At 46.3% G+C, this 23,925-nt stretch overlaps 1 protein-coding gene across 11 annotated transcripts in view; it reads left to right on the top strand.

The window, feature by feature from the left end:
• The first annotated feature begins 4,658 nt into the window (after positions 1 to 4,658).
• The window catches only part of SMOC1 (SPARC related modular calcium binding 1), a 798,909-nt gene continuing 779,642 nt past the window's right edge, over positions 4,659 to 23,925 (top strand). For 8 of the 11 annotated variants that reach the window (XM_086937177.1, XM_086937172.1, XM_086937173.1 and 5 more), the window contains exon 1: positions 4,717 to 4,953. In XM_086937177.1, the coding sequence (XP_086793303.1) occupies positions 4,852 to 4,953 (102 nt within the window). In that variant the 5' untranslated portion in view covers positions 4,717 to 4,851. Of the gene's footprint in view, positions 4,954 to 23,925 lie in introns of all 11 variants that reach the window. The other 3 variants (XM_086937178.1, XM_086937176.1, XM_086937174.1) reach the window with 3 other exon arrangements.

The raw sequence follows: 23,925 nt of genomic DNA, 5'->3' as shown, positions 1-23,925 counted from the left end.
GGTATACTCAGATGTGAGTCCCTTGCTCACTGCACCATCAGGATTCAAGCAAGCCGGGCCGAAGACGGCTGTAATGCCAGAAACCGGTCCCCGGAAGCTTGTTTCCTTTCCAGTAAAAGAATTGGCTTGGTAGTTTGGTCTGCCCTGTTCCCATGATGCACTGGGCCAGGGACAGACTAATTTGCATGTAGCCAGGTTCTGAGCTGGGATGGTGCAGTGAGCTAAAAAACGGTGATGGATCAAGCCCTGATCTTTTTACTGGGTACGAGTGTTCTGTTTAATTCAGATGCTCTGTCCATCACCACCCCCTTTTCTGAATCGTTTTGTCCACCATAAGCGTGGAAGGGTATGCTCAAACATGAGTCCCTTGCTCACTGCACCATCCGGATTCAAGCAAGCCGGGCCGAAGACGGCTGTAATGCCAGAAACCGGCCCCCGGAAGCTTGTTTCCTTTCCAGTAAAAGAATTGGCTTGGTAGTTTGGTCTGCCCTGTTCTCATGATGCACTGGGCCAGGGACAGACTAATTTGCATGTAGCCAGGTTCTGAGCTGGGATGGTGCAGTGAGCTAAAAAACGGTGATGGATCAAGCCCTGATCTTTTGACTGAGTACGAGTGTTCTGTTTAATTCAGATGCTCTGTCCATCACCACCCCCTTTTCTGAATCACTACGATTGGAGGCCATCAAATGTATGGGGGCCTGCTGTGACAGGCAGGCCACCATGTCTGTCATTGTCTTGCAATAAAGTTTAAATTTTTTTTTAAAGGATGCAGGACTGGGTTTAAAAAGAAAAGTCTACTTTTTTTGGTTTATTTGTTTTTGAGTTGGCAGTAGTACTGTGGACCACTGCCTTGTCTTCAAAAAACTTTTATTTTATATTTACAAAGGGGAAGGGACCCCAAAGGGGCCCTTCCCTTCTGCAACTACATTACCATATCCTTTGAAAAACAGTAAAATATCAATGTTTTAAGACCGGATTTCGGTCACAAAACATTGGTAAAATAGATAATGATTTACTGTGTGGAAGGGATTCCTTCCAGATACTGAATCGGTATCCATGTGCAATCCTGTTTTATGAGTAGGAACAACTTTTCAGACTCCTAAAAAAAAAAATTGTGCTCATGAAAAAGCATTTTAGCGGCTGCAAATGCCGAATTGGAGTGTTTGTGACTGTTAAAACACTTAGGGCCATATGTATCATAGTTCCGTTTTGCGAATTCCAAATAGCGAATTTTAAGGAATCGCTATTTGGAATTCGCAAAACGGTATGTATGTACAAAATCGCAGTCTCATAGCGATTCCTTACCATTCCTAATTTGCGATTAGCAAATAGCTAATCGCAAATTACCCATTCATTTCTATGGGCCAGGAGGCCCATAGGAATGAAGGGGGAATTTGCGATTAGCAATTTGCTAATCGCAAATTAGGAATATTTTCAAGGGTGCAGGGGTGTCTCAAGAACACCCTGCTGCACCCCTGGAAATGACATTTGGGGGCATATGGCGCACATACATGCCCTAAGGGCATGTATGAGCGTCATATGGCACCTTTGTTTTTTTAAAAAAAGCATTTTTAAAAGAATTCGCAACTTACCACCAACTAGAAGTTGGTGGTAATTTGCGAATCCTTAATGGCATTTTTGGAATATTTTTTCTTTGATACATTGCATTTAAGGAATCGCAAAATTTGCGATTCCTTAAGTGCAATCGCAAAATAAGGAATAGCTAATTTTGCGATTCCTTATTTTGCATCAAGCATTTTACATACATACCATTTAGCTAATTAGCATTCGCAAAGGCCAAAATTCGCAGAATTTCGGCCTTTGCGAATGCTAATTAGCTTGATACATGTGGCCCTTAGGGCCTAATTACGAGTTTGGCGGTCTTGGACTGGGCAGCCACGCCAGTGCCCCGCTCCGAAACCTCCAAATCTGTTGTCAGTCCGACTGCCGGATTGCGAGTTATAATCTTGGTGGGCAGTCCTGAGGCAGTGGTCCCGCTGCAGTGCCTTTCTAAGGCTCATAGGAGAGCCTCAGTAAGGCACCGCCATAGGAGCCCCACAGCCCGTTCTTGCATAGACAGAAGTGCACAATGTTGGGCATTTCTGTCCATGCAGGAACAGGGGGTGCAAAATACAGGGTGGGGGCACAACACGTGCCCCACCGCATGAACCCCCGTGCACAGAGGCAACAGAGGGCCCTTCAGGGTCTCCTTAGTTTCCTTCCCGCCACCCTTTTCATGGCGGGCTCACCGCCATGAAAAGGGTTGCAGTGAGGAAAATCATAATATGCTTGTCGGTGCTGTAGCTGCATCACCAGCATATTACAGTGGAGTGGTGTGGCTCACTGGTTAGAGGCGGCAGACCCGGGAGCAGAGGACGGCCCGGGACCAGGGTTCAATTCCCGACACGGCAGGGTCGTGGACCAGGATCAGCGGACTCGATAATTCTCGCCTCGGTGCCTACTCTAACCAGGGATCACACTCAGCAACTCTGGGCATTAGCTTGCCTCATCTCTACAACGGCCCCCCACATACGCCGGGGATGCCTGGTTTCACCTTGGAGATACCCAGTAGGGACCATCTCATAGGGAAAGCCAGGACGGGTTCCCCAGCGGTCTACAGTGCGGAGATACCCTATATTCTTAAATGCCCAAGTCCGAGTGACAAATAAGATGCAGTCAATCCAAAATGCAGCCGCACGAATGCTGGCTGGGATCCCTAAGTTCGCACCAGTTACAAACATCATTAGGGATCTCCATTGGCTCCCGATACGCAGCCGTATCAAATTCAAATCGCTGTGTATTGTTTACAAGTCACTCAATAATCAAGGTCCCCACTTTCTCAAACAGAATCTTCTCCATCATGTCCCAACCCGATCTCTTCGTTCCTCTATTCAGAACCTCTTGGCTGTGCCTCGCACTAGAACAGTCACCTGGGGCGACAGGCGTTTCCTGGTTGCCGCCCGAGACTCTGGAACACCCTTCCTGCACATATCCGAGCAAGTCCCTCCCTGTTCACATTCCGCAAACAGCTAAAGACGTGGTTATTTAACCAATAGCCTTGTATATCTTCTTTACCCCAGTTGCTGATCCATCCCTTAATTAGCGCCGAGACGCTCACGGGTATTCGCCGCGCTCTACAAATGTCAATAAATAAATAAATAAATAAATATGGGGTGATTCATGCGCTTTACAAGACATCATTACATTTTACATTACATTACATTACAGCCTCACACCTCTATGCCACCACTTCGGGATCAGGGATCCCCGACGGTTGCGGCAATCCCACCGCCGTAGTTGTAGTACTGAGGGTAGACCGCCAGTCTGGTGGCCCAGGGACCACAACCACGGGTACAGCGGTCCCATGGACTGCCAAACTCATAATTACATCTAGCCCATTGTAAAATTGTGTTGCCCACAGTTTGAGTGCTTGGTTAGGTGCTAATGTATTCTTGTCTCCTTCAGTAGTAATAATAAGATGTACAACTAAAAGGCTTCACAAGGAAAACAGCTGTGTCAGTGAATGTTTATTAAATGTAGGATTTTTACTGCAAGCATAAGGCGCCCATGTTTAAGTGATGACATATTTCATTTTCCTTTACGTGGCATACCCGTATCATAATTTTTTTTTAAAGAAAAAATTAACTTTCGCGAAAGCTTGCCAAAGCCAGGCCTATTAGCTTTGACAATATTTGCACTTCTTTGTCTCCAGTTTGATGGCTGCAGGTATTCTGAGAGCCACCGGAGATGGTGAGCTTGTCAGGTAGGTAGATGGCTTCGAAGATGATGCAGCTGGTTTTGAAGACATGTGCGTCAGTAAAGGGGGCCAGTGGAGTTCTCTAACCAATCAGGAGGTCTCTACAAAGGAACTTCTCGGCTAGTTGTATAACGCCCAGTCCGTGGTATCCGCTGCTCCTCTGCCATTGTTCTGTGGGCTTCGGAGACCATATACAATGGCGGGCTACACACGGTCACTCCTTTGTTGCGACAGGAGGCCTCCTCAGAGCAAGGACAAAGGCTGGGTCATTCACACCCATTCGTGTGGGCTGTTCCCTGCCGCACGGGTGGTCCTCACAGGAATACACGGTGGCTAGTTGCATAGCGGGTGTCCCCTCGCCACCCCACAGTGCACCCACCCGAACATACGCTATGGCTTGTGCTCTAACATGCTAAGCTTTCTACCTCTCACTCCTTTTCGCTTCAAATTCACAAATACTCTCCACGACAAAAGACAGGAGCACAACTCTGGTGCTGTAGTACTCGCTGAAGGCATGAATGAATACAGTACTCGTCGTACAAGCCAGTGACAGAGACCCTTTCATCCATAGCAGGGCATCAGGGTAGGCCGCCCGTAAAAGTGCGTGTTGCCTCAGGTCTCAAGCGCAAGATGAATGCAATACAAAACAGTTTACTTTCTTTTTTTTTACCGGATATCCTCTTTAACGGTAAACAAGGCATCATAAAAAATACGTTTTTTGATGTATATTTAGCGGACTCGGCTGCGAACTGTACTTAACAACGCTGCACAGCACAGTGATGGCCGGCAGGTGGCAGCCAAGCACATGTCATCAAGCACCGGTCCCGTACGGAGGAGGAGGACGTGTAATCAGTTCTGCTTCAATTTCCCGATTGTTCACTCACTCTTCGCCCACCCCTTTGGCTGTGCCAGGTTGGCTTTTAATAAGTGCCCAATGGAAGTGCTGAGGCATTTAACGTGCCGCTACTGGCCAGGGGAGACCTGAGACCGCACTCTCAGGTCGAGGGACGGCACTTTTACCACCTTGACTTCTCTCGTGCCGGAATTTACTCCCAGCTTGTTATCTACTTTCCCAAACTCAGCACAAGGCGAAGATGTGGCGGGGGCAGCGGCGTGTCTTTGTCGCTTTCCACTTCTCCCTGGTACTGCTGATGCACTGCCCGCAGGCGCAGAACCACAAAGCCATCGGACCCCGGGTCAGTACAAAAACGTGCATGCATTTCCGCTGGTGTTACCTTTTTATCCCAGGCCGGTTGGGCGTGTTTCGGTAGACAATGCTACCTCTGCTAAAGCTAATAAGATAACAGCAACTCGTGTTTTTTTTATCGTGTCTCATATTGCAATTCCGTCGCTTCTACGCGCTATAAAAGCAGTTGCTACTAATACTCAATACTGTAAGTTAACCATTTCCTTACTATCGTGTCAAAGAAAAAACAGCTTGGTGTTGTATGTAATGGGAATAAAGGGATATATGTATTAGTATTCCCCGCGGGCATTTCGGTGTACATGTTTTCTTAATTTTGGCTTCTCTACTTTTGAACTGAAGGGTCTGTTACTCAATTTGTTAATTCTTGTTGCATCCAACAACATGTTTGTGGATAGTTGAGGCTTTCCAAATGTGAATCATTTACTTATGTAAATCCCACTTTCAATTTGTATGATAGACATCATGTTTGTATATCACTATGAGAAACTTTTTATTTGCCTGTTTTACTAGTTATTGTGTTCCCTGGTTGAATTTTGTCTTCTTTGGGCACCTTACTCCTTACATTACTAGTCACCCGTGCAAAAGAACACAGGCTGTAGAACAGTACTTCCAGTGGGTTGATGTTTTTAACTTTTGCCACAGTCTCAGATTTTATGGAAACACCTTGCCACTTTTCAACCCCTGCTATGTCATCAGCTGTGCAAGCTTTAGATAGCATTCATGCCCACCTTTCAAATAGGTTTTTATCTTCCTTTGCTTAAAGGTAGTGGACTGAACTTGGTCAATGCAGGTGCAAGTCTCTCTTTCTCTCTTTTTACACGCTTTCTCTTTTTCTGTCTCTCTCCTTCTCTCTCCCTGAAGTGAGTTGTGAATGGTGTCAGAATAACAAAATAGGTTGGTGTGCAAATTGTGCAATTTGAAATTTTAAATAATGAATTGAATCAGGACCTGCGTACAATTCCACAAAAGATACAATTTATAGCCTCTGTCATCCAATCATAAGTAGGATTGGGATAAACTGGGTCTGGTGGCTCAGTGGACTAAAGCAGCCACTGCAGGGGCCTTTGTTCGACCTCATGGTCACAGGTTCAAATCCCGGCGGGTCCACTCAGCCTTTCATCCATTTGAGGTAGATAAAATAAGTACCATTGAGTTGGGTAACGATAAACATCTGTTATTCAGCGCCAGGACACCTCTGGGTAATTGTGCGCTTTACAAATACACCTGTTATGTTATGTCATTGGTACATTTGGATTATTGCCAGGGGAGAGGAAGGCTGGAGCGATTGGTAGTTTGAGCACCACACTCACAAATTCATCATTAGGGGATGCTCACAAACATTCTTATGGTTTAAACAAAATGAAATTGGAAAAATACACATAGTGGACAACACTTCAGGAATAAATGTCCAAATTGGTTGTGAGTTAATCCTACTATCATCTAATTTTAGTATCTTTCCTTCTGGAAACATATTTCCCAGTTGGAGAAAAAAAAGTAAATTGAGGCACACTTGCACCCTACTCTTAAATATAAATCGGCAAATGTATTGCCAGCGAACAGTCTGCAGATTTACGTAGATTTATCTATATAGCCTTTGAACTTCTGTAGATTTCCATAAAGGCAGCAATCCCATAGCAATTGTAGGTGTAAATGTTCAACTCTTAAAGTTACTACTTCCTTTGAGAATCTGATCCATAGGCCAATGGGTCTTTACGACAAAGTTTTTACAATGTTTTAGCCTATTTTACAGAATAAGGAAACCCTTATTAACTAGTCTTTATTGTTTTCTGAGCTTCAGAGCTGTCTCCCTTTATCATGACAATAAAGGCACCCTCCTCTTTCTCATACAGGGTTGTGTAAAACGGATCATTAAAATGTTTTCTATAAAACGTACAATCTAACACTACTAGTCAGAGCATCACAAGCCCGCATTACAGAAGATTACAATCAAGATCAGCTTAGTTTTAAATAATGGAAACTTGTGACTAATGAAGAAGTAAGAAACAGTAAAAGTAAGATTGACTGAACTACATCTTCTTCGTCGGCTTTCCTGATTCCTTTTTTGAACCTCAGATTTTACAGCCTTTTATGGCCATTCTCAATGCCTCTGGTTCAGACAGTTCTACCTTCTTATAAGATAACATTTGCTTGATTTAGCGCCCATTTGGTTTCCTAGACTTGCACTTGGTCTTACATCTCTCCATTGGGGTGTGCAACGATGCCCCAAGTTTGTGCCCACTCCAGGGATCCTTTCGATCATTCTCTCAACTCTTCCATTTATGCCTGAAATACTCTATCTACTATCAATTCGACTTCCCTACTCAGAGGAGTAGATGAGATGAGTAACCCCCACTCGAAGGACAGGGGCACAACATAAGAAAAAAACATATGAATGTGATGTACTACCAGTCTGGCTTTTAATTCATTTTCGCTGAATGTACGTATGGCTGCATCCAATAAAGCATATAGAAGTGTAGCAGTTGGTAACTTTACCTAATACTAGGAGATACCAAGGAAGACAGACTTGGTGATTCACCAGGGATTCAGTCGACAACATCACACATGGACAACTCAGTGACGTAACGAAATTTGAGGTGGCCCCCCTGCAAAGTACATGGAGGGGCCCCGCTGAACACACTCGGGAGCCTCCAGGCCAGGGTACTGTGCTCAGGGGGCCCCTTGGAGCTCGGGGCCTGCCCGCACTGCGGGGGCTGAGGGGGCGTTTGTTACGCCACTGGGACACCTACCACTGGTGTAACATATTGGACTATCCTACCACCAAAGCGACACTCCTCAACATATGCTAATGTTTTTTTTTAGATATAGTCCTATTCACACTAAGGACATGGTGCTACCATGTGTTATCGTCCAACCACCAGTAATATGAGCATACAGAGACAAATTTATTCTTCATGGAAATAGAAAAATAATGTTTGTTAATGCTATTTACCGACAGTCATGACCAACATATTTGTTAAGACGACAATATGCGGGATGACTTCCATTATGTAGCACTGGAGAACTAAATTATGTGGCAGTGTTGACTGCATGATGCACCAAGGAAAATCAAATTATGAGGCATGTTGCAATACAATGTTTGATAGTTTTATTTCGCAAATGTCATTTTAACACATATCAATACCGTTTGGACAAAATGTTCACCTCATTACTACTAGTTAAAAACAAGATTATAGTAAGAAAGCAGCAAGTAAAAGGTGAGCAGCTACCCTTTGAATAGGATCTATCACAGTGCAGCACCACATGTGGCACTAACTTTAGTAACTGTTGAATCGTTTGAGCTACTTAAATTTTGTTGTTGAAATCTGCAAAGTATTCAGCAGATAGGTATTTAGGTGGCAAGCATAATACATCTGTTTCTGCAGTGCTACAACATCAGGTAACTCCAGTGACCCTGAATATTGGTGAGAAGGTAGTGAAGGCTAATACTACATGGTTAACCAACCAGGTTGAATAGCAAATAATATTGCATCTATTAGATTGGAATACGGTAACAGAGAGTAAGTAGCTGGCTTGTGGCAGGTGAAGAAAAATATTCAATTCGAAATTCCATTTCTTTGGTGAGTACAACATATTTGCCAGTTATCTGCACCCTGAGAGTAGGGCCAGATAAGCGGGTGCCACTTATCTGCACCCGCTTGCTAGGCTTTACTTTCCTGCCAGGTGTCTCAGGTACTCTGGGACCTTGTTGGCTCACATTCCTAGAGTTAAGAAGGTCCGCGTTGGCGGTGCTCCTTCAGTTTCTTGCACTCAAGTTATGGAACTCTCTTCCTCTCTGCCTTAGGCAATCTGAGACAGAGACTTTGTTCCGGAAACATCTGAAAACATGGCTTTTTTAAGACAGGCTGTTGTTTCTGTTTAGTTTTCTGTAAACCTTTCTCACGAGTTTCAGAGTTTGCAGCACTGGGACACTTCTTTAAAGTTATTGTTATTGTTAACTGGGACTTATATAGCGCCAAATCAACGTCAGGTCTCTAGGCGCTCAAGACAGATGAAACAACAACAACTGAGTAGATGCCAAAAAGCAAAACATGTTTAGCAGCAGTATTTAAATTAAAGTAACTATTGCACTTTAAAAGTTCTATTATTATTATTATTTGGGGCCCATCCTGTAACTTCTGAAATGTTTGACCAGGCTGCAGATTGGTCAAGATGAGCCAAAGATATTAAGGATGCTAAAATAGGATTTCCCATGGAGTGAGGTGTCAGTTAAGCACGTAGGCGACACGCACTTTCTAAAAGTTGTAACATTTGTTCTCCTAATTAGTTCCCAGCTTTTCCTTTATTGTTAGAGGACTCGTTCAGGAATGATATTTGGCCGCAATTCTTTGGAATCTGTTTTTAATAATGTTTCTACAGTGCTGCGTTGAAAACTCGGTGATTATTGATGTTTAAAATTAAGTTACACACATAAAGATGGCACGTGCTGCACATACTATATGCACGGACCACATTAAACACCACCTACACACACTACACTCCATATACACTATAGATACACCTACTGCACACTGTGCGGATCTACTACATGTTCTCCCTGTACACATTGCTCTCTACAGAATACTTCAATGCCTCTACTGTACATTGTAGATCCTGCACCAATTGTATCGACTATAGTCATTGTAAGCAATGCACTGCCTTAAGTTCCCTCTAGACTGTGTGCAGTGCACATTGCATCCCCATACACTCCCATACATTGTAAACACTGCAAGTTGTGAACTTTATGTATTGCATTGTGTGCACCACATCCGGGTCACATATTGCAAACATTCTAGTGTACACATACACTATAAATTTCATAGTGTCCCCTCTATGCACACTAGCCCCCCTTGCACATGATTCATACATTAAAGACAGTGCACTGGTGTGACACTACAATATAATTTCTCATAGTTACACCTCTCTCAAGTGCACCATTTTGCTGCAAACTCAGGTAGGCAATTATGGTTTGCATAAAATCCATGCGTGGATGCTCAGGAAGGTCCATGCTACAACCCTGTAACATGTCCCTGATGCAAAGTAATGCAAGGCAATGCTTTCCACTGCTTTGTGTTTCTTTTTTTTCTACTAAGTAACACAAATCAGGCTTTGTGTGCCGTAGTAAATCCAGATTACTGTTACAAAAAACAAGGGAATCCAAAAGGTATAGTATAGGGACCTTGGGCAGTATCATGTTATAGAGAACATTGGTCCCTATTTTCAAAGGAAGAGTCACTTATATACATTCATCATACTCTAAATAGGTAGTATGTCTTTTGTCCAGCCGGACAAGAATTTATTTTACAAATATATATAAAATTAAATTGTTAGAAACACTCAATGACAAGTGGGCACAGCCGTGACCCACAAAACAGTGAGACAACACAACAAAGCACAGAATGGCCAAAGGGCAAATTGAAATACGTCTGTACACTCCTATTTGAAAATTTTAACAGACTAAGATCATTCTCTCATACACCATTGCACATTACAATATTGCATACTCATATTGCATATGGCGTTTTTTGGTGTCGACGACGTTTCAATGCCACTAGATACTGGGCATCATCCTCAGGACAACATAATATTTCATTGTTGTCTTTATGAATTTACAATTGCACTATGCCTAAATTGCATTACGTGTTAGTTCGGAAGTCCACTTGGAATGTCGAGATAAGGATTCCTTACAAGTGCGCAATCGCACAGTTTCAAGATCAGGAGCTCGATGGCTAGTCCTTCTTCAAGACGTAGTAAATCCAGAAACACATTTTGCTTTGGGTCTACGTCTAAAAAGTGAGGCAACCCCAACACAAAATGTTAGCAAACCTGGACTTTTGTGTCCTTAACATTTTCTCATTTGTGTTTGTAACAGAAAACCAGCTTTTTTTGTAAATGATATGTAGGATACAATAGTCATGTCACACTATAATTCTGTATACCTAATCTACCTGCACTGTGTGCATTGCATCACATATTATCAAGAAAAACATTCGGAGAGACAAACTAGAATGATTATCGATACAGTGCTATAGAATCGGCATCTCAGATTGGATTTCAATGCTGTTTATAGTGAATAATGAGGGCCAAGAAGGGACCTGTGATTGGAGCGTACCATTCCCTAATTGCAGTGGAGGGAAGGAGTGAGAGCCCAGGGAGTGACAGAAAGGTATACTGCTGGAATATGTTTGATGCAGAAATTCAGTCAGATGGCCAACATGAATAGGATGTATTAGAACTTGATATGTACTACCTGTCAGGTAGAGGTACAGGTGAAGTGCTGCTTCCCATATAAGAGAGCTTTGAAGGCACCGTAGAGAGTGTCTTAAGACACAGATACGGATGTGTTTATATCTGATAGCTGTAGTGTATATTTAGCTGTACTTTGTGTTGGTTGAGGGTGTGTTTTATGCAACAAATTGAGCTTGCCCAAGGACTGTGGTTTAAACCATGGGGAAGGTGTGATAGTAAAGGCACAAAAAGTATTACGTTTAGCAGGAAATCGTTCATTAAGGGCACTATTAGCTACCACCTGGAAACTGTGTAAGCAGTGTGACGTCAGAAACACGTGGAGAAAATACATTATTCCCTATGGCTTAAAAAGAAGCAGAAGAGGTTTAAATTATTGTCAAATACAATCTAGAAATTATCCACATGAAATGTACTGTCCTTCATTCATGTAATGTGAAGGCCTGCTTGGTCATATGGCTTCACTAGTGGAGGGTGTTGTACATCAACGCTCTCAAAATATGGTGTCACGCATTAGAATCAGGACCTAATGAAGAATAGCAAAGGATGAAGAGAGGACAAGCATTGGCAAAGCCAGGAGGACTGATTTTCATGAGCTAGCGGCTGCAAAAGCCTGCAGGCGTCAGTACATTCTTGTCTTGTGCATTCATGAGATGTCTCTCTGCAGCTTCTCCTCCCTCTGCCTCTTGAGTCTGTGCCCTGCGTTTTTTATGTCTCACTCTTCCTCTGCAGCTGTTTTCATTTCTCAAGCTTGCGGTGCATTTTCCAAGCAGTACCACAAGTTGGATAATCAAAAAGTGGTCCTCACAGAGGCACCTCATGGATGGCAAACTTGAAGCAGTGTCAAAAAGTAGAGAATTCGGGTAAATTTACAACACAATGGCTATATTTTATTCCAGTCCCTATAGGAAGTGATAAATTAATGTGACAATGATATGACACATGGTAATGAAAAGGAAAACGTCGATACATCCTGACACAGTCAACGAATGGCTCAGACAACTCCTGCATCTGGGCTGATCAATAGGTGAATGACACTAACGTCAGTGGCTGAGGGTGGCTGACCCTTTGTCCCTCTCTGCAAAACATCTGAGAGACCTCAAAAGCATCAACCAAGCCAATGCCTGTGATTGTTTGGATACCTACTACACACGTGTCGCCAACTCGCAGGACAAGTACAGTTCGGCCAGGAGCAATGCATCCTTGCTTTACAGCCAGTGCAGTTACAGCATGAGTGGCAGGAGGGAATAAAGGAATTAATGAATTAATTTTTTATTGCAAAATTACTTAAATCATTGCAAATTGCGTCACAGTATCACAGAGTAGCAATTAAAGCAGTTCTCACACTTTTTGTAAACAGGTTAAAATTACAATAAAAATTGGCCGCGCCCCTTTTATAATCAATGGCTGTGAGCAGAGTCTACCTGATACATCACGATGTGTCCTAGACCCCCATGCTCCAACATCTGGGGGGAGTGCCAGGAGTGTCAGTTTTCATTTCCACACAGAACAAGCGCAGCATAGGTGAACCCAGTGCAATGTTCCCTCACAAGGCTCCCTCAGACTCAGAGAATCCAGTGTAAGCCAGAGGCTGCTGCAGGCAAGCCTCAGACAGGTAAACAGCCATTACAACGAGGCTGTTACCACGCAAGTTGTTGCCTGCGTAACAACGCGTGCAATGTAACAATGACTACCATTACGACGAAAAACCATTATGTCGCGTGCGCTTTAAAAACGCAATCAATGTAATAGTTATCCACATTGTTGTGAGAAAACTGGGCTGTTTCGTTTCCTCACAACGACGGGCACCGGCGCTCAGCGCTCTGTCGTCGCTGGGGCCAGGAGAGAGGAACCATGAGGAGAGATAGGTAAGGGGGATTGTGCTTGAGGTGGGGGTTACCTTTTAAGGGTTTAGGGTAGTGTCAAAGTAGTGTTGTAATGTTTGTGTAGGGTTGTGTTTTAGTATTTAGTGTCATGGTGTTTGTGTAGTGTAGGGTAGTGTTTTAGGGTAGTGTTAAATGTTAAATGTTAAGAGATTTCTAGAGCGCATGGCTGCCTGTGAGCGTCCCAGCGCTGAATAAGTACAGGCGGAGTCAGAAGGGGAAGCTCATGGGAACAGCCAGGTTTTCAGAGATTTTCGGAATGCCAGAAGATTGGGCTGTGCGCGGATGTCAGGGGGGAGGGAGTTCCACAGTTTGGAGGCGTTGTAGGAGAAACGCCGACCTCTTGATAATGCTCTTTTGATCTTAGGTGGCAAAGTTAAGTGGGCGTTAGAGGATCGGAGAGGTCTGGAGGTGGTGTACGGAGTCACCAGATCTCTGAAGATGGGAGGGGTTTTCCCGTTGAGAATTTTGTGCGTTAGACAGAGCGCCTTAAACTGCACTCTTTCCACAACGGGCAGCCAGTGAAGCGCTCTAATGGCTGGCTTAGCCGAGCAACGACTCTTGGTGTTGGTAAGGATCCGTGCGGCCGCGTTCTGCACTACCTGTAGTTTAGTTGTTACTTTCCGCGGGGCGCCCATATACAGTGCGTTTCCATAATCAAGCCGTGACAGAATGAGGCCCTGGATCAGGAGTTTCCTTGATGGGAAAGGGAGCAGTGGTAGAATTTTCCGGGCGGATCGCAGGAGCCCATAGCAGACTCTGGCCGTTTTCCTTGCTTGGGTGTGCATGGTAAGATTTTGGTCCAGCCATAATCCGAGGCTTTTGATCTCGGATTTGGGGGTTGGGGTCTTACCCATACATGGGGGCCATAGAGAGTCCGGACGAAAATGAGACTGATTCCCCATCACCAGTATCTCAGTCTTGTCACTATTGAGCTTCAAGTGAGATCTGTCCATCCAGCTGACTATGTCTCTCACGCAGGAGTAAAGGTCAGTGGTAGTATTTTCCTGCTGAGAGAGAGAGACAACCAGCTGGGTGTCATCCGCATACGTTAGGAGTTTGATACCATGAGGGGTGACTATTTTTTCCAGAGGGGACATATATACGTTGAAAAGCCTGGGGCTCAAGGAGGAGCCCTGTGGCACTCCGCAACGTATAGGGGTCTCTTTAGATGTGTAACTACCCTCAATAACCTGAAATGAGCGGTCATGAAGAAACAATTTCAACCAGGACAGGGCGACATCTGTGATCCCAAGATCTCTGAGTCGCTGGACCAGGATTTGGTGGTTGACCGTATCGAAGGCCGCGCTCAGGTCCAGGAGGATCACTGCCACTGATCCTCCTGCATCCATGATCTTCCTGGCCTCCTCGACCACCGTCACCATCGCTGTTTCAGTGCCCTGGCCAGGGCGAAAACCTGTCTGTGAGGATTTGAGTAGTTCATTAGATTCAAGATAGTTTGACAGCTGGGCATTTATAAATTGTTCTGTCATCTTACTGATGCAAGGGAGGAGAGATATAGGCCTGAAGTTGGCTAGATTGAGGGGGTCTAGATTAGGTTTTTTAAGTAGGGCTCTAACCTTCGCCTTCTTCCAGCTGGGGGACACCACTCCGTCTGCTAGGGAGGCATTGATCAAATTTACCATAGGTGCAAGGATGGTGGGTGCTACCTGCTTTAAGATTTTAACTGGGGCAGGGTCAGACGGTGAGCCACTCTTAAGAGATTGGAGAATGGGGGACAAGGTATCCTTACTTATGGGAGTGAATGTCTCAAGTCTCGTGTTAAGGTCCTGGGCCAGCATTAGGGGCGTAGATGGTGGGTCCATAGGGGTGATTGGCGGGAGTTGCTGAAGGATATTTTCAATCTTAAGATCAAAATACGTGGCCAGCTTATCACAGTGGTTGTCCGAGAGGTCAATCGAGCATGTGGGCTCTGGAGTTTTCAAAAGTTGTTTTACAATTCGGTAAGTCTCCCTCGACGAGCAAGATGCAGCATTAATTTCCTCCTGGAAAAAGGCAGTTTGGGCATTTTTCAGGGCTTTTTTGTAGTTAAGAATAGCCAGCCTATAATCCTTCTTGCTATTGGGGTCGAAGTCTTTCCGCCACGCTCTTTCAGCCCTTTTACATAACTTCTTCAGAAGGCGGGTCTCCTGGGTAAACCATGGGGAGGAAGTTTTTTTGCGGGATGTCCGATACGTTTTTTTGGGGAGGATGGTGTTGAGGGAGCTTTCAATCCAGGATGAGAACTCCGCATCCGCAATTACGGGGTCAGTTGCATGGCTAGGCTTGGAGAGATCCAAGACCTGCTCCCATTTTTTGGAGTCTAGTTTGGCCCAAGGACGAGCCGGTCTACCGGGAGGTTGGATGGGAGGAGAAGTGGTTGGAATCTCCCATCTAAAGGGGATGAGCATGTGGTCTGACCAAGGCAGAGGGATCGGGGCCTTTATTTTCAGAGCATCGATGTTACAAAAGATAGGATCGAGTAAGTGTCCAAGACTGTGCGTGGGTTGGTCGCTCTGAAGATGGAGGTGATGGGTAGCGAGGTCCAGGAGCAACTCTGATGCGTTATTGTCATCCCTATTATCGAAATGGATATTAAGATCCCCTAAGATTAGCAAATTAGGCAGAGTGCTCGTCATGGCGGTGGAAAATTCCACGAAGGAGCTACAGAATTGACCCAGAGCTCCTGGTGGGCGGTAGATGAGGACTCCTGAAAGTGAGTTACATGGGGACAGTTGGATGCTAAAATGTACATTTTCACAGTCCAATAGGGGGCTGTCATGAAATCTACATGAAAATTGGTCCTTGTGGATAATAGCTATCCCTCCTCCCTTTCCCTTCACTCGATCCAAGTGTTGCACAAGGTAGCCCTGAGGTAGCGCCTGAACCACATCATAGTCTGAGTCTGGAGTGAGCCATGTCTCAGTGAGAAATAGAATCTCAAATTGCTCTTCTTCCAGAAGCATATGGATTTTGTGACTATGTTTGGGCAGAGATCTGCAGTTTAACAAGGCCATCTTAATGGTTGTCAGGGGTGCTTGACTTTTCATTGCTGGAGTGAATTTAAATGGGCAGTGAGGACAATGGGCATAAGAGCTCTCACCTTTAAGGGTATTCGTGCAAGAAGGCTGGAGGGGCTGGTTCAGTTGTAGCAGGGAGTCTCTGGAGTATGATATCGTAGGTTGGGTGGAAAGCTCCAGGGTATCTGGCTCTAGGCCCGTCCTGTCGCGGACGGGCGCAGACGGGCTTGCCTTAGGCGCGCCCGCTGAGCTCGTCCGCTGCGCTTCCGCCAAAGGCACATATTTAGTGTTGGAGGAGGGGGTTGGGGGGGGTGTGGCCTCGAAGGGGGCGTGGCCTCGGTGCACGCCGGCAATGGCGTCAGCAAGTGGTTGTTTGTTCAAGGTCCGCGACAGCGTTAAGATCCGCTGTGCGGGTTACCAGGAATTGATTTTCTGTCCCAGGTTTAGCCGAGGTAAGGTAGGTTTTAAAACACAATTTAATCACACAGTGACACTCAAATTTTAAAAACGAGTAACGCTCCCGGCTTCCGCCTCAGGAGTACAAATTCTGATGAAGCGCTAGTTCTCAGCGCCTTTTAAGCTGTGCGGGGGGGCGTGGCCTCGAAGGGGGCGTGGCCTCGCTGCACGCCGGCAATGGCGTCAGCAAGTGGTTGTTTGTTCAAGGTCCGCGACAGCGTTAAGATCCGCTGCGCGGGTTACCAGGAATTAATTTTCTGTCCCTGGAATTTAGCCGAGGTAAGGTAGGTTTTAAAACACAATTTAATCACACAGTGACACTCAAATTTTAAAAACGAGTGACGCTCCCGGCTTCCGCCTCAGGAGTACAAATTTTGATGAAGCTCTAGTTCTCAGCGCCTTTTAAGCTGGGCAGGGGGGGCGTGGCCTCGAAGGGGGCGTGGCCTCGGTGCACGCCAGCAATGGCGTCAGCAAGTGGTTGTTTGTTCAAGGTCCGCAACAGCGTTAAGATCCGCTGCGCGGGTTACCAGGAATTGATTTTCTGTCCCAGGAATTTAGCCGAGGTAAGGTAGATTTTAAAACACAATTTAATCACACAGTGACACTCAAATTTTAAAAACGAGTAACGCTCCCGGCTTCCGCCTCAGGAGTACAAATTCTGATGAAGCGCTAGTTCTCAGCGCCTTTTAAGCTGGGCGGGGGGGCGTGGCCTCGAAGGGGGCGTGGCCTCGGTGCACGCCGGCAATGGCGTCAGCAAATGGTTGTTTGTTCAAGGTCCGCGACAGCGTTAAGAACCGCTGCACGGGTTACCAGGAATTGATTTTCTGTCCCAGGAATTTAGCCGAGGTAAGGTAGGTTTTAAAACACAATTTAATCACACAGTGACACTCAAATTTTAAAAACGAGTAACGCTCCCGGCTTCCGCCTCAGGAGTACAAATTCTGATGAAGCGCTAGTTCTCAGCGCCTTTTAAGCTGGATGGGGGGGCGTGGCCTCGAAGGGGGCGTGGCCTCGGTGCACGCCGGCATTGGCGTTAGCAAGTGGTTGTTTGTTCAAGGTCTGCGACATCGTTAAGATCCGCTGCGCGGGTTACCAGGAATTGATTTTGTGTCCCAGGAATTTAGCCGAGGTAAGGTAGGTTTTAAAATACAATTTAATCACACAGTGACACTCAAATTTTTAAAAACGAGTAACGCTCCCGGCTTCCGCCTCAGGAGTACAAATTCTGATGAAGCGCTAGTTCTCAGCGCCTTTTAAGCTGGGCGGGGGGGGGCGTGGCCTCGAAGGGGGCGTGGCCTCGGTGCACGCCGGCAATGGCATCAGCAAGTGGTTGTTTGTTCAAGGTCCGCGACAGCGTTAAGATCCGCTGCGCGGGTTACCAGGAAAAGATTTTCTGTCCCAGGAATTAAGCCGAGGTAAGGTAGGTTTTAAAACACATCAGTGACATTCAAATTTTAAAAACGAGTAACGCTCCCGGCTTCCGCCTCAGGAGTACAAATTCTGGTGTTTGCGTAGTGTAGGGTAGTGTTTTAGGAGTTAATGTAGTGTAGGGGGGTCGGTCAGGGTAGTGTTAGAGTGTAGGGACAGGACTGGGGGAAGCGGGAGGGTCGCGCTGGGGTTAGAGTGTTAGGGTTTATGGTAGTGTTGTGTTGTTTGTGTTTGTGTAGGGTAGTGGTTTAGGACTCAGGGTAGTGTCTGGGGTTGTGCAGGGTAGTGTTTGAGTGTAGGAACGGACTGGGGGTAGGTGGAGGGTCGTGCGGGGGGTAGTATTTTAGGGTTTAGGGTAGTGTTCTGTTTGTGTAGTGTAGGGTTGTGTTTTAGGGTTTAGGGTAGTGTCGGGGGTTATGCAGGGTAGTGTTAGAGTGTAGGGACCGAACTGGGAGTAGGGGGAGAGTCGTGCAGGGGGTAGAGTTTTAGGGTTTAGGGTAGTGTCGGGGGTTGTGCAGGGTAGTGTTAGAGTGTAGGGACCGAACTGGCAGTAGGGGGAGAGTCGTGCAGGGGGTAGAGTTTTAGGGTTTAGGGTAGTGTTGTGTTGCTTGTGTCGTGTAGGGTAGTGGTTTAGGAATTAGTGTAGTGTCGGGGGGTTGTGCAGGGTAGTGTAGTGTTATTGTAGGGAGAGGACTGGTGGTTGGGCGAGGCTCGTACAGTGGAACTACATTAGGGATTAGAGTAGGGTAGGTTGGAGTCACTTTCCTTGCAAATGTTTACCATGAGTATACCTTTACCACGCATGCCTTTGGCATTAAAATGGCATGCGTGGTAAAGGTATAGTCGTGGTAACATTTTGCGTTGTAATGGTACTCGTTGTAATTGACATCGCGTAGTAATACCTGCGTTGTAAAGGCATGCGTGGTATTTCTTTGCGATGTAAAGAGTGCTATTCCTCAGACAGCAGCAGCATGTGTTCTTCACTGGGGCCTGAAGCCTCACATTGGCCGAAGCCAGGCTTCTCTCACACCGACTAAACTGACCAGGACCCCCTACCCCGCCCAAAGACTCGGACACAAGACTGTGCCACGCACCACAAGATTTCCTCAAAGCATTACCATGTACTGCTGCACTGTGTAAATGCAATATTTAATAAGCATTGAGGGCCATATTTATGGCTAAGTCACGCAGTGCAGCACAGCAATTCACCTTCTGTGCTGCATTGCGTGGCAGGGAAAGGACAGGAATGCGCTGTATTTAAGTCAATACAGCGCATTCCTGCCTTTTCTCTTGCTCTGGTGCCCTTTTGGCTACCTAGCGCTAACGCAGGCACCCTTGCGCCGTAGTGCAAGGGTGCCTGCTTGGTAAATAGAATTGTTTTTTATGCAGGAAGGCGCACCTTCCTGCACAAAAACAATCCAGTGAGGGTTTTTCCTTTTTAAAAAAAAATATTTTATTTATCATTTTGGCAAGGAAAGAACAAGATCATTGTACAGTCTGGTGGTGTGCAAACATTACGGTCACAGATAATGCACGAATCAGTTAACGTATCACAGGCAGGAAAATCATCAATAGTGCAAATACATCAATTGGGGTTGCATCAACACCGCCATCGCTTCTGATAGAAATAGCACAGTATCATTATCAACAAAGAGAGCACTCTCAATGTGAGCAAGATAACACACATTAAACTCTGTAGCCATCATCCTGTAATTAGATAACATCCGTCCGCGTCAACATATATGCAGTATAAGGTCCCCAGATGTCTTGTGGCCGAGACGCTGATGGTAGCTCTCGAAATAACAGGTAAGTTGGTCACGGCAATATCCCAGGTCCCTCAACCAGTGCTTCAAGTCAGATGCCCGCCTCCCTACCCAGCACATGCCAACCCTGCGTTTGGCCAGCTGCAAACAGAGCACTACCAGTTTGCGTACTCCTGCCGGTATCTTGGACATTATACCCAGCAAGAACACCTTGAGGTCGCTCTCAATCTGAACACCCATCATAGCAGACAACACCTCAGTCACTCCCGTCCAAAATGCAGATATTCGAGAACAAGCCCATGCTAGGTGCACAAAATCAGCACCCTCCGAGCCACAGCACACACAGCAATCGGAGTCTTTCAGTCCATATTTATATAGCTGTGCCGGAGTATAGTACATCTGATGGAGATATTTGTAATGTATAAGTTTGAAATTTCCATTTACAGGAAAACTTCCGGTCATCCTACAGCTTTCTTCCCATTCGTCATCTGTCAATGGTTGCGGGAGGCTCATTTACCCTTAGAGCGCGACACTGCAGCGCCCTCATCCATCTGCGACGCACTATATAGTCGGGAGACCAGTTTCGTCCGGTCCTTGGCCGCGTAAAGAAGCTGCAATGCCTCCAAAGTAACCGGTTCTTTGGGGAAGGACGGGTATAGGCTGCGCACCGCAGCCCGGAATCTAGTGTAAATGAATGTGGCCATAACTGCATTTCCCCCTTTCGCTAAGAAGTCCTGTAGCGTGAGAAACGTTCTGTTGATAAAGGCGTCTCCCATAACCTGCACCCCGGCGGCTTGTAGAACCTGCAGTGCTCCCGTTTCGCTCGTCACTGATATTTCTGCACGATGCAATAAAGGCATTGCAGGAGCATATAATGGCAGTCGCCCTGCTCGCTTTCCTAGTTCAGTCCACACTCGGGCTGTACATTGCACCGTGTCCACCTCGCCTCTATCATACACTGAGTGTGGATTCACTATCATGGCCTTAAGAGGCAATGGATGGACCGCACCAGCCTCATCCGCCACATGCGGCGTGAAGGGCGGAGCGACTGCCAGTATGAGGCAAAGTGTGCCTGCACACATAAATGATATAAGGGCATGTCCGGAATCGAGAACCCGCCCAGCTCATTTGGTTTTGTCAGTGTATCCCATCCTACGTGAGGTTTTTTACCCCCCCATGCCAGAGTGATCAGCAAAGAGCGAAGTTGTTGAAAAAATGGCCCGTCAGAGTAAGTGGGACATTAACAAATAAATATAAAAATTTAGGAAGCACCAGGATCTTAAACAGGGCGACCCTATCCACAAAGGACAGGGGTAAACGTGTCCACCGTGACACCTGATCTTCAAGTTTGGACATTGCCGTCCCGTAATTAACCCTAATAACCTCTTGCGGGTCCCCATGTACCCAGATGCCGAGGTATCGGACAGGTTCTGTTTCCCACTCCAAGGGGAAGTTTAGTTCAAACGTTACAGTACTGCGGGTGAGCGGTAATATTATTGATTTAGCCCAATTGATGGCCAGGCCTGAGAACCACTCAAAGCGGACATACTCCCGGATTACCCCTTCCAAATATCGCTCCGGCTCCCTTACATACAAGACCATGTCATCGGCATACATGGAGACCGCCAATGGCCTTTGAAAGAATCGAAGCGCCGAACTGGCATGCCTCTGCCACAATATACACGCCAGCGGTTCCAGTACAAGAGCAAATAACAAGGGTGAGAGTGGACACTCCTGTCTGGTGCCCGGCTTTATAGAAAAGGCTTCCGAGACATGACCATTAACCCGCACTCGAGCCATCGAGTCAGTATAGAGTAACTTTATCCAGTCAGTGAAAAAAAAAGGCACCCCCATGCGGTGGAGAACTGCGAACATGTATTGCCATGCAATTGAGTTGAATGCTTTGGCAGCGTCCAGTAGGACTGCTGCCGCCGATAGTTCTGGCTTGAGCAGGTGCAGGACAGCAAATAGAGCTCTCAGATTGTGAGCTGTGGAGCGCGTCGGAATGAATCCCGATTGGTCTGATAGGACCATGACATTAAGCAGCAGACGCAACCGTGTCGCCAGAACCTTGGCAATGATTTTTACATCAGTGTCCATGAGTGATAGTGGGCGGTATGACTCAAATTCATTTGGCGGCTTGCCAGGCTTTGGCAGCACCACTATAAGTGCCTCTGTAAGTGTGGCAGGTAATCGCCGCTGCTCGAACGCTTCCGCATACATGGCCGTGGGGTGGGGCAACAACTGGTCAGCATATTCTTTATAAAATTCAGAGAGAAGACCGTCAGTGCCTGCAGCCTTCCCATTCGGCAATGCGGCGATAGCCTCTTTGATCTCGTCCGCCGTCAGATGATGCATTAAAAAGTCCTGCTGCCCCTTTGAAAGCCAGACCAAAGCCACATCATCCAGATATTGTGCTATCTCTTCCTCACCTGCCGTTCTCTTATGCACATACATGTCTTTGTAGAAGTGGACAAAGTGCTCCAATTTACCAGCAGTGTCCGTCACAGACCTATCACCCTCCGTTAGTTCCTACACTCCACAGTACTTAGCCCAGGGCTCCGAGATCCTTTCAGCCAAACCCCGCCCTGGAATCCCCCCTCTCCATAGCATCTGGCTTTGCGTCGTTTCGCAAAATGCCTCACCTCTTGCTCAGCTAACTCATTGTATTCATCCACTTTGAACCGTATAGTAGCTAGAAGGGACTCTGCCGGTGCTTCCTCATACCAACGTTCAAGCCCCACCAAGTCACATTCCAATCTACCCATAGAGTCCCATATTGATTTAAGCACCCCTGCCTGTAAGCTTATGCACGTCCCCCTTATGGTCACCTTAAACGCCTCCCAGACTGTACTCATATCCTCCACCGACCCGACATTCACTGCAAAGTAATTCTCTATTGCCTCTTGTATGCCTTCACGAAACACCAAATCTAATAGAGCCGTGGCCTGCAATTTCCATGTAAATGGGGCAGGAGCATATGTTGGGAGTAACATGTCGATCATGACGGGTGCATGACCCGACAGCATGCGGGGCAAATGCATGGCTTTCGCTACCCAAGTATTGACATCCCGGGTCGCCAACTAATAGTCCAAGCGGGACCACGTGTTATGCACATATGTGTAGCATGTCCCCTCCCTCACACCAGGTAGCCGCAAGCTCCACACATCCACCAATCCCAATTCAACCACGCCATCTCGCACCGCTTGCGCTGCTTTCTTGTCATGAGCGGGGTTGCATGACTTCTTATCTATTTCCTGATCCAATACCACATTAAGATTCCCCCCGCATATAAAGGCAGATGCTGGTAAAGCATAGACCTTGTTCCATAGCGCTGTGTAAAACTCAGGGTCGTCCACATTTGGTCCATACACATTTATCATTGTGATCAAGGTTCCGCATAGTTTCCCCTGGAGTATGATGTACCTACTCTCTCTATCAATTCCTCATGTGTGCTCTCAAAAGGGACATTCTTCTTTATCAGTATCATGACCCCACTAGCATAGGACGAATAAGTGGAGGAGCGGCAAACCCCAGCCCATTGTTTTGCCACAAATGCAGCAGTATGCCTTGTGAGATGTGTCTCCTGTAGGAAAGCAACCTGTACATTATGGCGATTCAAATACGCCAGGACCTGCCTGGTATTCTTTGGGTTGTTCAATCCTCTTACATTCCATGTAGTCCAAGTGACTTTACCCACTCTATCCATTAAGAGTCATAGAGAAGTAACCTGTGACAGATATTCAAGTAGCACACCTTCAGATTCCATTGACAAAACTCATATGCACTCAGTCTGTAACTGCACTCATGAAACTTCCACACCTGCCAAGTGAAAAGTAACAAACAGACCCACTTCCCCCTGCCACATCCCACCAGCCCACCACCCACTGCAGCATCCCGAACCTGCCAAAGCCATCCCAAAATCCCCCCAACACCACCCCCCAACCAACATCATCCCAAATTTGGGGTACTCCCATATGAAGGGGCGCAGTTGCATAAGCCTCCCATACAACAGGAGGTGACCAAGCAACAATATTATATTATCCAAGACTCCAAAAGTAAACATATGCCTACTGGCAGGTCAGTGCAGCCGCTTTAGGCCATGTGCAATAGAGCTGTAGACCCTACCATCATCATGGAGAATCGTATAGGCAAAGGAGAACAAATT

Source organism: Lissotriton vulgaris, chromosome 9 (assembly GCF_964263255.1).
Source record: "Lissotriton vulgaris chromosome 9, aLisVul1.2, whole genome shotgun sequence".
NCBI classification, from domain to species: Eukaryota; Metazoa; Chordata; class Amphibia; order Caudata; family Salamandridae; genus Lissotriton; species Lissotriton vulgaris.
This window is presented reverse-complemented; position numbering and strand designations above follow the sequence as displayed.